Genomic DNA, 12184 nt, shown 5'->3' with positions numbered 1-12184 from the left:
CCTGTCATAGTCAAAGTGTGAGAGGAGACTTAATGTTAGGCCATGTTGAGTTGATTATACGGATAACATCCTCTGGGAACCCAAAACTGATGCGAGCGTGCGAATCTTAAAAAAAAAAAAAATTGGCAAAAAAGTTGCCTTCATTATGAAATCTACATGGTCAGATTGCGACTTCGCTAATTTAGGCCATGTTGATTTGATTATAAGTGTGTGTGACATCCTCTGGGAACCCCAAAACTGATGCGAGCGTGCGAATAAAAAAAAAAGGTTGGCAAAAAAAGTTGCCTTCATTATGAAATCTGCGTGGTCATGAAGGTTGAACAAATGACTAAACACACAGAGTATGGTATGGCGAATAATAGACTCTTCATTTTCGTTTCTTCGCGTATTTTCTTCTTTTCCTATAATGGAACCTTTATTTTGGAACTCTACCATATTAGTATCGTTTTCCAATATTTCGTTTGCGACTTACGGCATATATTTTCTCATTTTGCATCTGCTTTGTACGAGTTACAGTATGGTCGAGAACTTCTTTTGGGAAATGGACGAAAATTCATGTACACGCGGATGTCATCCATATAATCAAATCAACATACTAGTAGCCTAGTGTGCCTCCCTTTCAAAGTATTGTAAAGTTAAGACGGGTTTGGGCTTTATATAAAAAATGGCGTTATATGAATTTTGTAAAATTAAAATTTAAGGTTGAAAGCCTGCCTGGGAAATAGCTGAAATCGTGTTACTATGGCAACACGCCTACGCCCCGCCCACTCAACGTCGCTTACGGCACTGACGTAAATATGTCATCACGCCGCAGGTTTGCGACAACAAATTAATTAAGGGTATCTTTTGGGATAGCCGTTGATGCGTTGCACAGAAGTCAGCTGTTTATGTTGATATCCATACGGATTATTACTTTTTTTATTGTTTCCTTTTATGTGTGAGGAGAGGGCTGAGATAAGTTTTATAATTTTTTGCCCAATCCTCAAAAAATAAATGTGAATAAAATAAAATCCATAGGGATATATCAGACTGTATAATCAGCATCGTATTTGCTATGTCTGGGATGACTAGTTCATATTAGAAATATGTATCCAGCAGGCATAGCCGCATCCCTCTGAAAGATAGAACGTGCGAATTCTAAAATCATTATAAACTTTCACACATATACAAATGAAAAGAAAACTACTCTCCTCTTAACATCCGAAAACCCACAAATTACAGAAAAAGTGGGATCCTTTGTCTTCCTCTGTCTTAAAAAAAAAAGTCAAAACCAGTAGTTTTTTACTAGTAGTTTCTTAATAGTTAGCAGTATTTCTATGTGTATTAATTATCTGTTTTTACACAAATGTTTCTTCTGTTCATGCAATTAGCCCTCGGGCATGAATTTGCAATAAAACTTTCAATTATATGTTGAAAACGAGATACACTTTCTACTTGACTGTACATTATATGAAGATGATCGCCAAGAGCTATTCGATACTTTACAATTAGACAAGATATGTAAGAAAATGTCAAAGCAGGACACGTTTAAACACTTGATGTCATACAAGAACGAATGTACAGTAGACAAATTATGTAATTATGTTTCCAGATGTTTAAAAAAAAGAGAAGAAAGGGCAACTAACAGTAGATGATAGGCAGTATATAGTATTGTTGTAATATATAGACTCCTAGCACTTAGCATTAGAATATAGCGTTCCAGTATGCAATACTCATGTTTTTTATCCTCTCGACCACATCTGGTTACATTTGTGCATTTAGCCCATCTGGGCAAGAGTATACAATAAAGATTCATATCATATCATATACTAAGTATTTATGTATACATGTATGTATGTGTTTATTTTGATATTGTAAATATCAATGTCATTCAGGAAACATTTATTTATATCTGCAACGTTGATATGATATAAAGAAAAGAATTGAATTGAGTTGAGAATTAATAATTGATATATAAGGAAGTCAAATCCAATAGATTTAGGACTTACGGTAGTTTCTATTTCTTGTGTCTAGTTATGTATTACTTGCTGGTACTTACTATCAAATGTTCCTTTTGTATTTGCAATTAGCCCTCTGGCTTGAGTTTACAATTAATTAACAATCATTCCTTTTCTTATTATATAAAGACTTAACGTTATAGAAGTTAGGAATTCCCCCCTTACGGCATATATTTGCAACAAGACTGACAGTGAAAACATACATTACCATGGCGACGGTGGTTGCTGTTATTGTAATTATTGGTTATTGTTTGCATGACACTGCCATAACTTCATGATTTTTAGGAAGCCTTGGTACCCTCCCCTCCCCTGAGTGTAGAGTGAACGAGCCCCGGAGTCACAGAAAACAGGGCCATCCGGGGCAAAGAAGGTTTTCCCAAAGGTTTCCAGGAATGTGGGCATGGACCGTGTGTGTCAACAAACAGAGCCGTGAGACATTCCTGTGGACATTCCATGCCTGTGGACAAAAATTCCTGTACAATTCCTAGAATTCTTGCAAACTGCACACGATACTGTACCATTAGGCTCCTGCCTGAGACGTCGCAAAAAAAAAAAAACAAGTGGAAAGAAATGAGTTATAAAAACATCATCAGACTTAATCTTCAAGCATATCTTTCGGTTGGCGAATAGATACTGTCTGGCAAATGAATACTGTCTGGCCAATTTGATACTGTCTTTGCGACCACCTAAAGATCTGCTTGGAGATTAGTAAAACTACGGCTTCTCACGGAACGTGAAACTCAGAACAATTTCTCACCAGGGATGGTTTCTAATTTCACACCCAATATGTCTGCCTGTGGAGTAGTAAATGGTGCAATAGATAGTGATAAAACAAAATGACATCTTCCTATAAACGTACAGGCTCATTTTATGCTTCTCTGCTTACCCCTTTCAGAGGTGGAAAATGTGTCAAGGAAAAACAGTTTGCTCTTCAATATTCTCATATCATGTCCTACTCAGATATCAGTGTACGTTGGAAAATTCATATCCGAATCACTATACAAAAGCGACACCATATTGTAAATAGCTGTCATATCTCCTGAGTTATAGAATATGTAATAATATTCTTCTCAAGAAAACATACAATAGATTACCTTTAGTAAAATTGTAATTTAGTATAGCTCGTATCATTATTAGCTCTGGTAGAGTTGTATTTTAGTGTATTTTATGTATCTACCCTTGTTGTTTCTTCTTTGCCATACATTGTACTAGTTATTGTTGCTGGGCAATAAAGTTGATTTGATTAGTTTCTTCCGATTTATATTACGTTCAAGAACGAAATTTGAAGATTGAAAAGTTGTCCCTTTAGATTCTAAGTAAGGCCATGTTGATGTGATTATATGGTTGACATCCTCTTGGAACCCCAAAACTAATGCGAGCGTACGAATAAAAAAAAAAAGTTTAACAAAAAATGTTGCCATCATCATGAAATCTACTTGCATGGTAATAGACTCTTCATTTTCATTACCTTCGCCAAGAAGGTTATGTTTTCAGGGGCGTTCGTGTATGTGTGTGTGTGTGTGTGTGTGTCTGTCTGTCTGTAAACACGATAACTTGAGAAGGCCTTGATGGATTATTTTGATACTTGGTAGGTGGGTAGGTCTTGATGAGACCTCAAAATGATTAGATTTTGGGCCCCCTAGCGGCTTGTTATGGTACTGCAGCTGAACTTCCGGTTTTGATATCTCATGATCTAGACATGCTATGGTGATGAAATTTAGATGGTAGGTAGCTCTCGTGCTGGGGAAGAAGTGACATGAGTTTGGGCCCCCTAGCGGCTTGCTCAGGAACTGCAGGGATATATTCTTGAAATTATTCAAAAGGGGATAACTCAAGAACCGTTTGACAGATCGTCGTGATTTTTGGTATGTAGGTAGCTTACGTGATGTTTAATATAATTATGTGACAATTATGCAAATATGGATGTAATTTACATAATTTATGAAGAAATTCTATAAATCAGCTGCATTCCATGATAGGACAATTGAAGCTTGTGACATTGGTAATTGACAACGAGAGAAACACAGGAAGATATTGATTATGTTAATAATGACTTAATTTGCATAATTAATGAAAAAGTTTTATAATTATGTAATGATAACTGACTGGAATTTCATACTTGTGGTATTTGAAAGTTTAGTTGAGGTGAACATCATTAAACATAATTTATTCAAATCAGGACCACATTTGCATAATTTATTAGGAAATGCTAGAATGCACTGTTTGTTAATATAAGACTGTCTTTTGGTTGAGATTATGATAAAATGATATAATTCCTGAAATTTAGGTTCCTATTTCTTAAATCAGGGGGGAATAATCTAATCTATAATTTGTCAGTCATAAAGATTAACATCATTTGGCGAAGGTATGAGATCGGGGAACTCTAGTTTTTTCACATTTTATTCCTTTGGAAGTGATTTTGGCACCCAGCGACATTAGTATTGTTTTTAATTTGCAGCATATATTTGCTCATTTTGCAGTTGCTTTTTACGATTTACAGTATGGTCGAAAACTGTTATAAGCGGACGAAATTGGTGCGCGCGCGGATGTCATCCATATAATCACGGCCTATAGATTGCAGGCCATCAACCAAAACTAGCTGCGCAACCTGTGCAAGGAAGGCAATTTCCTCCCAAATGATGAAGAATTGCCATCCTCTAAGTGAAGTCAGCGAATGGCGCAAAATAAGCTGTGATAACACAACAGTTCGGAACAGCAATGGATGAAAATGGGTCACCAGTCGACATATGACGTCAGCCACCTGCCATGACTCATTTCTATATATATAACCAAACCCCGATCCTGAAGCCCCGCCCACTTCCGCCAGAACATACAAATGCACGGACATGAAGCCGATTTCTCATTGGTCGAACCGCTAATTGCCGTCCTCTCATTGGTTGGACCTCTAATTGTGATTGACATTCGTGATTGGTCTATTTCTCTGGGACTATATGGTTTAACACGTCTTTTTTCGATGGTAAATAAAAGGTGGCAGCTCATCAAAAGAGGCTTGGGGAAGCGTTATTGTAGTCATTATTGTTACAAATTAAGCCTCTAACGTCAGCCGAAAGGCGAGTTAAGAAGTGCTTGCCCCGGAAATTCACAGGTCGTTGGCGAGAAAACTCAGTATATATAATAGTATTGGCAGCGGTTCATTAATATAAGGCCATAGCAAATGAATTTTATGACTTCTACCTACACAGATGAACTTTCAAGATGATTTGAAATTTCTGTGGTTTAGTAGCATTTTTATTTTAGGCCTGGATTTTTTTATTCGCCCGCGCGCACTAAATTGGGGGTCTTCAGAAGGAGGATGTAATCCATAAAATTAAGACGGTGTGGCCTTATCTCTGTATGCACCACTGTTGTAGCTTCCTTATCACTGTTGGGTCAGTTGAAGGAAATAAGATACGCCGTAGTGATGATCAGTCTTCTGGGACATAAGATAAAGGGTGTGTTTATCAAGATAGCGGTCCTTACTTTAGAGTGGTTTCAAGGTGGTTTAACTTCACATGCTCATTTGAGCCCCTGTCACACATTTCACGATCGAATTTTGGCCTCCCGAACGCTAGCCGAACGTTCCCCAACCATGGTTAGGAGTAGGTCGGCGCATAGTCGGCTGGTGTTCGAGCCAGCTGAATGTTTCAAATGTTCAAAATGTTTTAAAGGCATACAATGCGATTTCAGAGCAGCAAAACTGGAAATATTCTGAATAGGGCAATCTTTATGATATTGACAAATACTGCTTCACATTAGCACATTTGAGTCAGTATTTCATACTTTTTGGAATTTAAAACTGCAGAAACAAGCCCCAAGATGAGTCCTTTACTTTATGGGTGGTACCCTAAAATCAGCCCAGTGCCCTTCCAGCAATCATTTTCTGTCAGAACTTTGGGTATTTTTGCTCTTTGATGGTCAATATACATTGGGATAGCGTGGTTTCAACTCAGTATGTAGATAAGTAACAAGAATATTGGCTCTGAAAAATCGGGTTTCCAAGCGCTAAAAACTGAATTTTGATGCCTTTCAAAACTTTCGGGGGCTGGTCTGAAGACTATGTTTGGCTGGTTTTCAGCTGTATTAAAGTCAGCAGAACACCAGACAACAATTCGCGAGTAAGTCAGCAGTGTTGGGGTCGTGTTTGGGGGGGGGGTCAAATTTGACTCAAATTTATTTGTTTTGATTTCGTAAAAGGTAGGCGTGGCCTAAACTAAATCTGGCCAAACTGCTCCCAAACGTCAGCCTTGGGAACAAATTTGGGTGGAGGTCGCGAAAGTGTGACAGGGACTAAAAACAGCGTGTTGACTTTAACATATAACATCCGTGTCCATAATATCACCAGGGTCCATAATATCGCCACCTTGAGAAATAGTGTGTTTAAAGATATTTTTACTGCAACATACCCTAGGTATATACATTTGAGGTGTGCAGGAGTACATACCAAAGGTATGTTGCAGTAAAAATATCTTTAAGCACACTATTTCTCAAGGTGGTGATATTATGGACCCTGGTGATATTATGGACACGGATGTATACTTTTGACTTTCAGCGCAGATTGCGTGCATGTATGAGTAGGTCTTGAACGACACTTCGATACATCGAGGACTCTTACCAGTCGAGAGTAGTTGTTGCTTCAAGTCCACATGTAGCACACTTTCGTCCCACATTTCCCACATTCGTGGGCGTTATGAAATGGTTGAAACTGTTAAAGGGTGACATACGTCTGGTTCAGGTCATTGACCTTATTTGTTTGGAGAAGAAGAAGAAAGAAGGAATAGGAAACAGAGCAAAAACAATGCTTTCCTTCAGCGAACTCAAGTTAAACATAATAAATAGATTATCATGAAAGTTCATCTGTGTTGGTAATCATAGTAAAACGTTAAACTTTATTCCAACACACTATTTACAGGGATCAAATTTTCAGCGACCACTGTCGCCTTCATCAGGATAATTAATGACCAACCACTTCACAACGTGATCTCGCGAGAGTTACAGTTTACAAACACGTGACCTTATTCACACGAGACTTTACTGATACGTGACGTAAGCAATTGATCAAAAGTATTATATATATATATATATCAGAGCACTTCAGCCTTCACTTAATAGAGATGGTGGACGATATATACTCCATGGCACTTTTGATTGGAAGTGTGTTGGAATAAAGTTTAACGTTTTACTATAATAAATAGATAACTTGCGAGTAGAAATGGCGACTAATATACGACTGTTACACAACCATGAAAACCCTTTTTCCTCAGATCTCGTTTGATATCACCTTGTAACATTACATGTGATTGGTAGAACCAAAGATACCTCCCGATTCCACTTCAAGAGACTTTCTTGGGCTCGGGCCAATCAGATAGCGTTTAATTTACGACTCCGCTAGAATGTGTGAATTCTAATGGAGCAAACGATGAAATTAGCATATCTGGAATCAGGAAATTGTCCATATCACTTATGAAATCAGTCGGCAGCCTACATGTAACTAACTATGGTATTTCGAAAAATATTATCAATAATAATGATAAATTAGTAATGGATATAAATGGATATCAAAGTTGAATACATCTATAACGTTATAGCATAAAGGAACAATGGTAACATATTTTAGATGGACAGGTGGTCGTTCTTTCAATATTGACATTTAGTAGGAGTTTGGATTATATGGAAAAGGAAAATAAGACTTACCGGTGGAATTACTGGTAGTTTGTTTCAGAATGACCTGTATTAGCATCTACAAACACGTCATTCCCCTGTATTAGAACTTAAAGGCATCAAATGCAATTTCAGTGCGGCAAAACAAAAAAAAATATTCTGGATGATGAAATCTGTCTGATATTGACAATTACTAGTGCCATTTCTGTCATAATTTCATACGTGAAATGTTTAAACTAGCCCCAAAACAAGCCTTGTTAGTCTCTTTACTTTTGGGTACCACCCATAAATAGATAGAACAGGCCTACTATACAAAACAAGCAACGGTTTTCCGTCAGGGACATCGCATTTTTGTCTCTCAGATATCAGTGTGATACAGGATAGGATTGATTCATTCAACTAAGCACATCAAAAGAATGACCAGAAAATTCAGAAAATCCAGTTTTACAACCCTAAAATTACATCGGATGCCTTATTATGTTTACCGAAGGAAAATATATTATTTTTTTGCTCAGTCTCTTCCTCTTCCTCTTCTCCAAACAGTGACCTCTGACCTGACCAATGACATGATTTGTTGACGTCTGTCACCATGGTGACTGGTGTTGGGTTACATCATGTTGCAATTTCATTGTCTGCTCTGCTCCTGTCACCATATACTAGTAGTACATGTGTATTTGAATGTGTTTGAGTAAGAATTATCAGAGCAGACCATGTCCAAAGGAAAACATTATGCATTTGCTTTGCAAATGTTACTTCCCTAGTATAACCTTATCTTAGTACTCACAGATTCTCAAAAATCAGACTGGGTCAGTGGGTGTAAGTTCTGTATTCAACGGCAGTAGCGATTGTCAGTAAACCTTAGATCTGAATTCACGTGTGGCCGGTGGTATCCTGTGGACTGAGCGGTGAGATTTGGTATTCCGTTTGACCATGAGGCCATGTTGATTTGATTATATGGATGATATCCGCGCGCGCATGAATTTTCGGCCGTTTCCAAAAAAAAAAAAAAATTCAACCATATACTGTTAATCATACAAAGCAGTTGCAAAATGAGCAAATACATACCGTAAGTTGAAAATAATTGAAAACCATACCATTGTCGTAGAATGCCAAAATGAAACGAAAAAGACGAAACTAGAGAAGTAACCTTTGCAAAGCAAATGCATAATGTTTACCTTTAGACATGGTTTGCTCTGTTAATTCTTACTCAAACACATTCACATACATGTACTACTAGTATATGGTGACAGGAGCAGAGCAGACCATGAAAATTGCAACATTATGTAACCCAACACCAGTCACCATGGTGACAGACGTCAACAAATCATGTCATTGGTCAGGTCAATGTTTGGAGAAGAAGAGGAAGAAACTGAGCAAAAACAATATGTTTCCCTTCTGTAAACATGAATATAAAGAAATGAATTTGAGGACTAGATTATTCGCTATACCATACTCTTTTGTCATTTGTTCAACCTTCATAACCACGTAGATTTCATAATGAAGCAACTTTTTTTCAATTTTTTTTATTCGCACGCTCGCCTCAGTTTTGGGGTTCCCAGAGGATGTCATCCATATAATCAAATCCACATGGCCTGATAGCCTGCGGGTTGCACAGTCCGCTTCCGTCTAACCATTATCTCCACAATTGTTTCTGAGATCAGGCGAACCCAAAAAGCATTTCCATGCCTTTAAGGCCACAGCAAGTAATTTTATGGATGACATCAGCACGATTTTCACCTGAATATATATAAAAAAAGATCAGGCGGACCCAAAAAACATTTCCGTGCCTTTAAGGCCACAGTAAGTAATTTTATGGATAACATCAGCACGAATTTCGCCTGATTTTGTAAAAAAAACACCAAAAAACACTTCCATGCCTAAGGCCACAGTAAGCAATTTTTTTGGATGACATGAGCGCAATTTTCGCCTGATTTTGTAAAGAAAAAAAGAAATTTTGTTGGTCTCTGACGGTGGACAACATGCCAAAAATGGACAAAATGTTGTAAACGTCTATTTTTCAGAGACCATCAGCGATCCGGCAAACTTGGGGCACCATAGCATGCCAAAAACTGGGGGTTTTGGAGGTCTTCAGGGTCTTTGGGAGCTTTTATGTGCTATATATTTTCTGATTGCATATAGACAACATAGCCGGCCTGGTTGAATTATCAGGCTAATCAGCAAACAGCCGAAGACCACCAAATACAATTCTACAAGCCTGCTACGGAGGCTAGCACAATTGCTGGTGTTTGATGGCAAATGCCGACAGTCTAAGGCGTTTCATCACGTATGACTAATGTTTTCTACAATTGTAAATTATAAGATATATGTTATTAACATATGACACTGACACTGTTAAATGCAGGAATAAAAACCTGGTGGTTGTCATGTTTTGTTGCCTCAATTCTTGAGAAACTGAAAATGTAGAAATTTTTTGGCCCGCTTTATTTTTTTCGCCTTATCGCATCAAATTTGTAGTCTGAGGAGAATGTCATCCACAAAATTCACTTGCTGCGGCCTAATGCCCCAACACAAAAGACGACAGACGACTAGAATATCAAGGTCTTAAAGAGAAAACACCTCTCGGCCGGACATGTCTGGAATTTACGTGCTATAGAGTCCCAATTACACGGATATGCACTATGGCTGATCTGACCGCAACACGGCCTCTAAATATCGATTTAAAAATGATCGCGTTAAGATTGGTCCAAGGAATCGTGAATAACTGGCCTTAAGCCAACAGTAGCATACATTAGTCGCCTCACAATACCCGCATTCTCGGCTATTGACGTATACTAGCTGGCCTAGCTAGACTTTACATGACTTAGAGCCCAGTGGGACCTGTGTGTATTTTAGCTACAAGCGTAGACCCAAATTAAGTCATAGTAGATAAAGCATGCATTTCTTTTACAGAGAAATTTTCAGTAAAAAAAAATCAGACTATATCTCTCCTCATAGAAGTCAAATGTATAACGCTGTGCATTTCCTCTAACTTTATATCCAGGTTGCTGCTTTCACCGCCGGAGCTTGTGTGTCGCCTGAGCGGGTAGCCGGGGTAGTAGTCCCGCCGGGAAGCCAGTCGCCTCTCCCGCTGAATCGCCTCGCGAAGCTCGACATAGGCGTGCCCCCTGTGGGACGTCACCACGCAGTGCAGGCATACCAGTAACTCGCACGGTGCACACAGGAACAAGTGGATTTGCCGTTGTTCTTCGGTTGACCGGGTCGGCGTGGAGGTTCCTTCGGCCGGCGGGCACTCCTGCCCCGACACCTGCAGCAGCTCATGTTCGCTGGCGGCGTCGGATATGACCCTGTGCGTGTGGGAGCAATCCTCGCAGAGATAGTGCTCGCAGCCCTTACAGAACGCGGTAGCCGCCGCCTCCTTACACTGACACAGCCCACAACACGCCCTCGCAGCGTCTCCAAGCATAGCAGTCCGACTCGACACCACTTTCTGAAGTTTTCTCAAAAACTGACTGTCCTCCAATTCCTGCACGCCCCTCCCATACAGCCTTGCCTCCTGGCGGCACGAAGGACAGCACAGTCTCGTACGCTTCCGTCCCTCCTTGGCAGAATCTAAGACGTTCTCAAGACACTTCCGGCAGAAGCAGTGAGAGCAGGGGAGCGTCTTCGGCTCGTCGTATTCCTCAAGACACACGCTGCACACCAGGAAGCGTTCCGTGATCTCTTCTAGCAGTTCCTTCGCCATGTTGTTGCCAGCCTGACATGTCCCGTACTCTGTACACACACTGCGGCACTCTCTCACGCGCATTTGGGCGACTGGCACGATCACGTGGTGTATACCCAAATTATACCCACGATTGCCCCCGCGGCTATTGGCTTCCCCCAGAACTATTATTAGTGCTTCTACCTAGTGTCATCTGCTGCTTTCACGCCTCAGTACCATCACGTCACCAGAAATCCTCTCCGAGAGACCCTTGGCTCAGTAATTTTGCCCACGCGGCCGGAAAATGCGATATCGCTTCTAGTAAGTTCTACCAATAATGTGGGGGGCACCGTGAGATGATTTCTCTTTGTATATATATATATTCACCGTGTCCCAAGAATTTTCACGTTGCGTTGAATGATTCAAAACATAGCGCACTACTGGTGGTGTGGACCCCAGGCACCACCTTTTCTGAGTTAGTACGACGTTTTCTTGGTGCTTCTGTGCTAAGAATTTTGCCCACGCGGCCAGAAAATACGATATCGCTTCTTCCAATAATATGGGGGGCACCCGGAGATGATTTCTCTTTGTATATATATTCACCGTGTCCCAAGAATTTTCACGTTACGTTGAATGATTCAAAGCATAGCGCACGCTGGTGGTGTGGACCCCAGACGCCACCTTTTTCTCTTTAATAGTACGACCAAGAAGCTTGGGGGGGGGCGCACCCGGAGATGATTTCTCTTTATATAATATATCCACCGTGTCCGAAGAATTTTCACGTTGCGTTGAATGATTCAACACATAGCACACTACTGGTGGTGTGGACCCCAGACGCCAGCTTTTTCTCTTTAATAGTACGACCAAG

At 39.8% G+C, this 12184-nt stretch overlaps 2 protein-coding genes across 2 annotated transcripts in view; both read right to left on the bottom strand.

The window, feature by feature from the left end:
- Nucleotides 1-10473: 10473 nt before the first annotated feature.
- LOC109476766 (E3 ubiquitin-protein ligase TRIM56-like) lies at nt 10474-11406 on the bottom strand. The gene has a single exon (XM_019777786.1). The coding sequence runs from the start codon at nt 11356-11358 to the stop codon at nt 10588-10590; it is 771 nt and encodes a 256-aa protein (XP_019633345.1). The 5' UTR covers nt 11359-11406; the 3' UTR covers nt 10474-10587.
- A 722-nt stretch (nt 11407-12128) lies between these two features.
- The window catches only part of LOC109476674 (E3 ubiquitin-protein ligase TRIM56-like), a 928-nt gene continuing 872 nt past the window's right edge, over nt 12129-12184 (bottom strand). Inside the window, exon 2 of the mRNA XM_019777681.1 lies at nt 12129-12165. Coding sequence (XP_019633240.1) covers nt 12129-12165 — 37 coding nt within the window. The remainder of the gene's footprint in view (nt 12166-12184) is intronic.

Source organism: Branchiostoma belcheri, unplaced genomic scaffold (genome assembly GCF_001625305.1).
Source record: "Branchiostoma belcheri isolate BF01 breed outbred unplaced genomic scaffold, Haploidv18h27 scaffold39, whole genome shotgun sequence".
NCBI lineage: Eukaryota > Metazoa > Chordata > Leptocardii > Amphioxiformes > Branchiostomatidae > Branchiostoma > Branchiostoma belcheri.
This window is presented reverse-complemented; position numbering and strand designations above follow the sequence as displayed.

Excerpts from the sequence above, each read along its gene's own strand:
- LOC109476766 (XM_019777786.1), bottom strand. The coding sequence starts at position 11,358 with ATGGCGAAGGAACTGCTAGAAGAGATCACGGAACGCTTCCTGGTGTGC.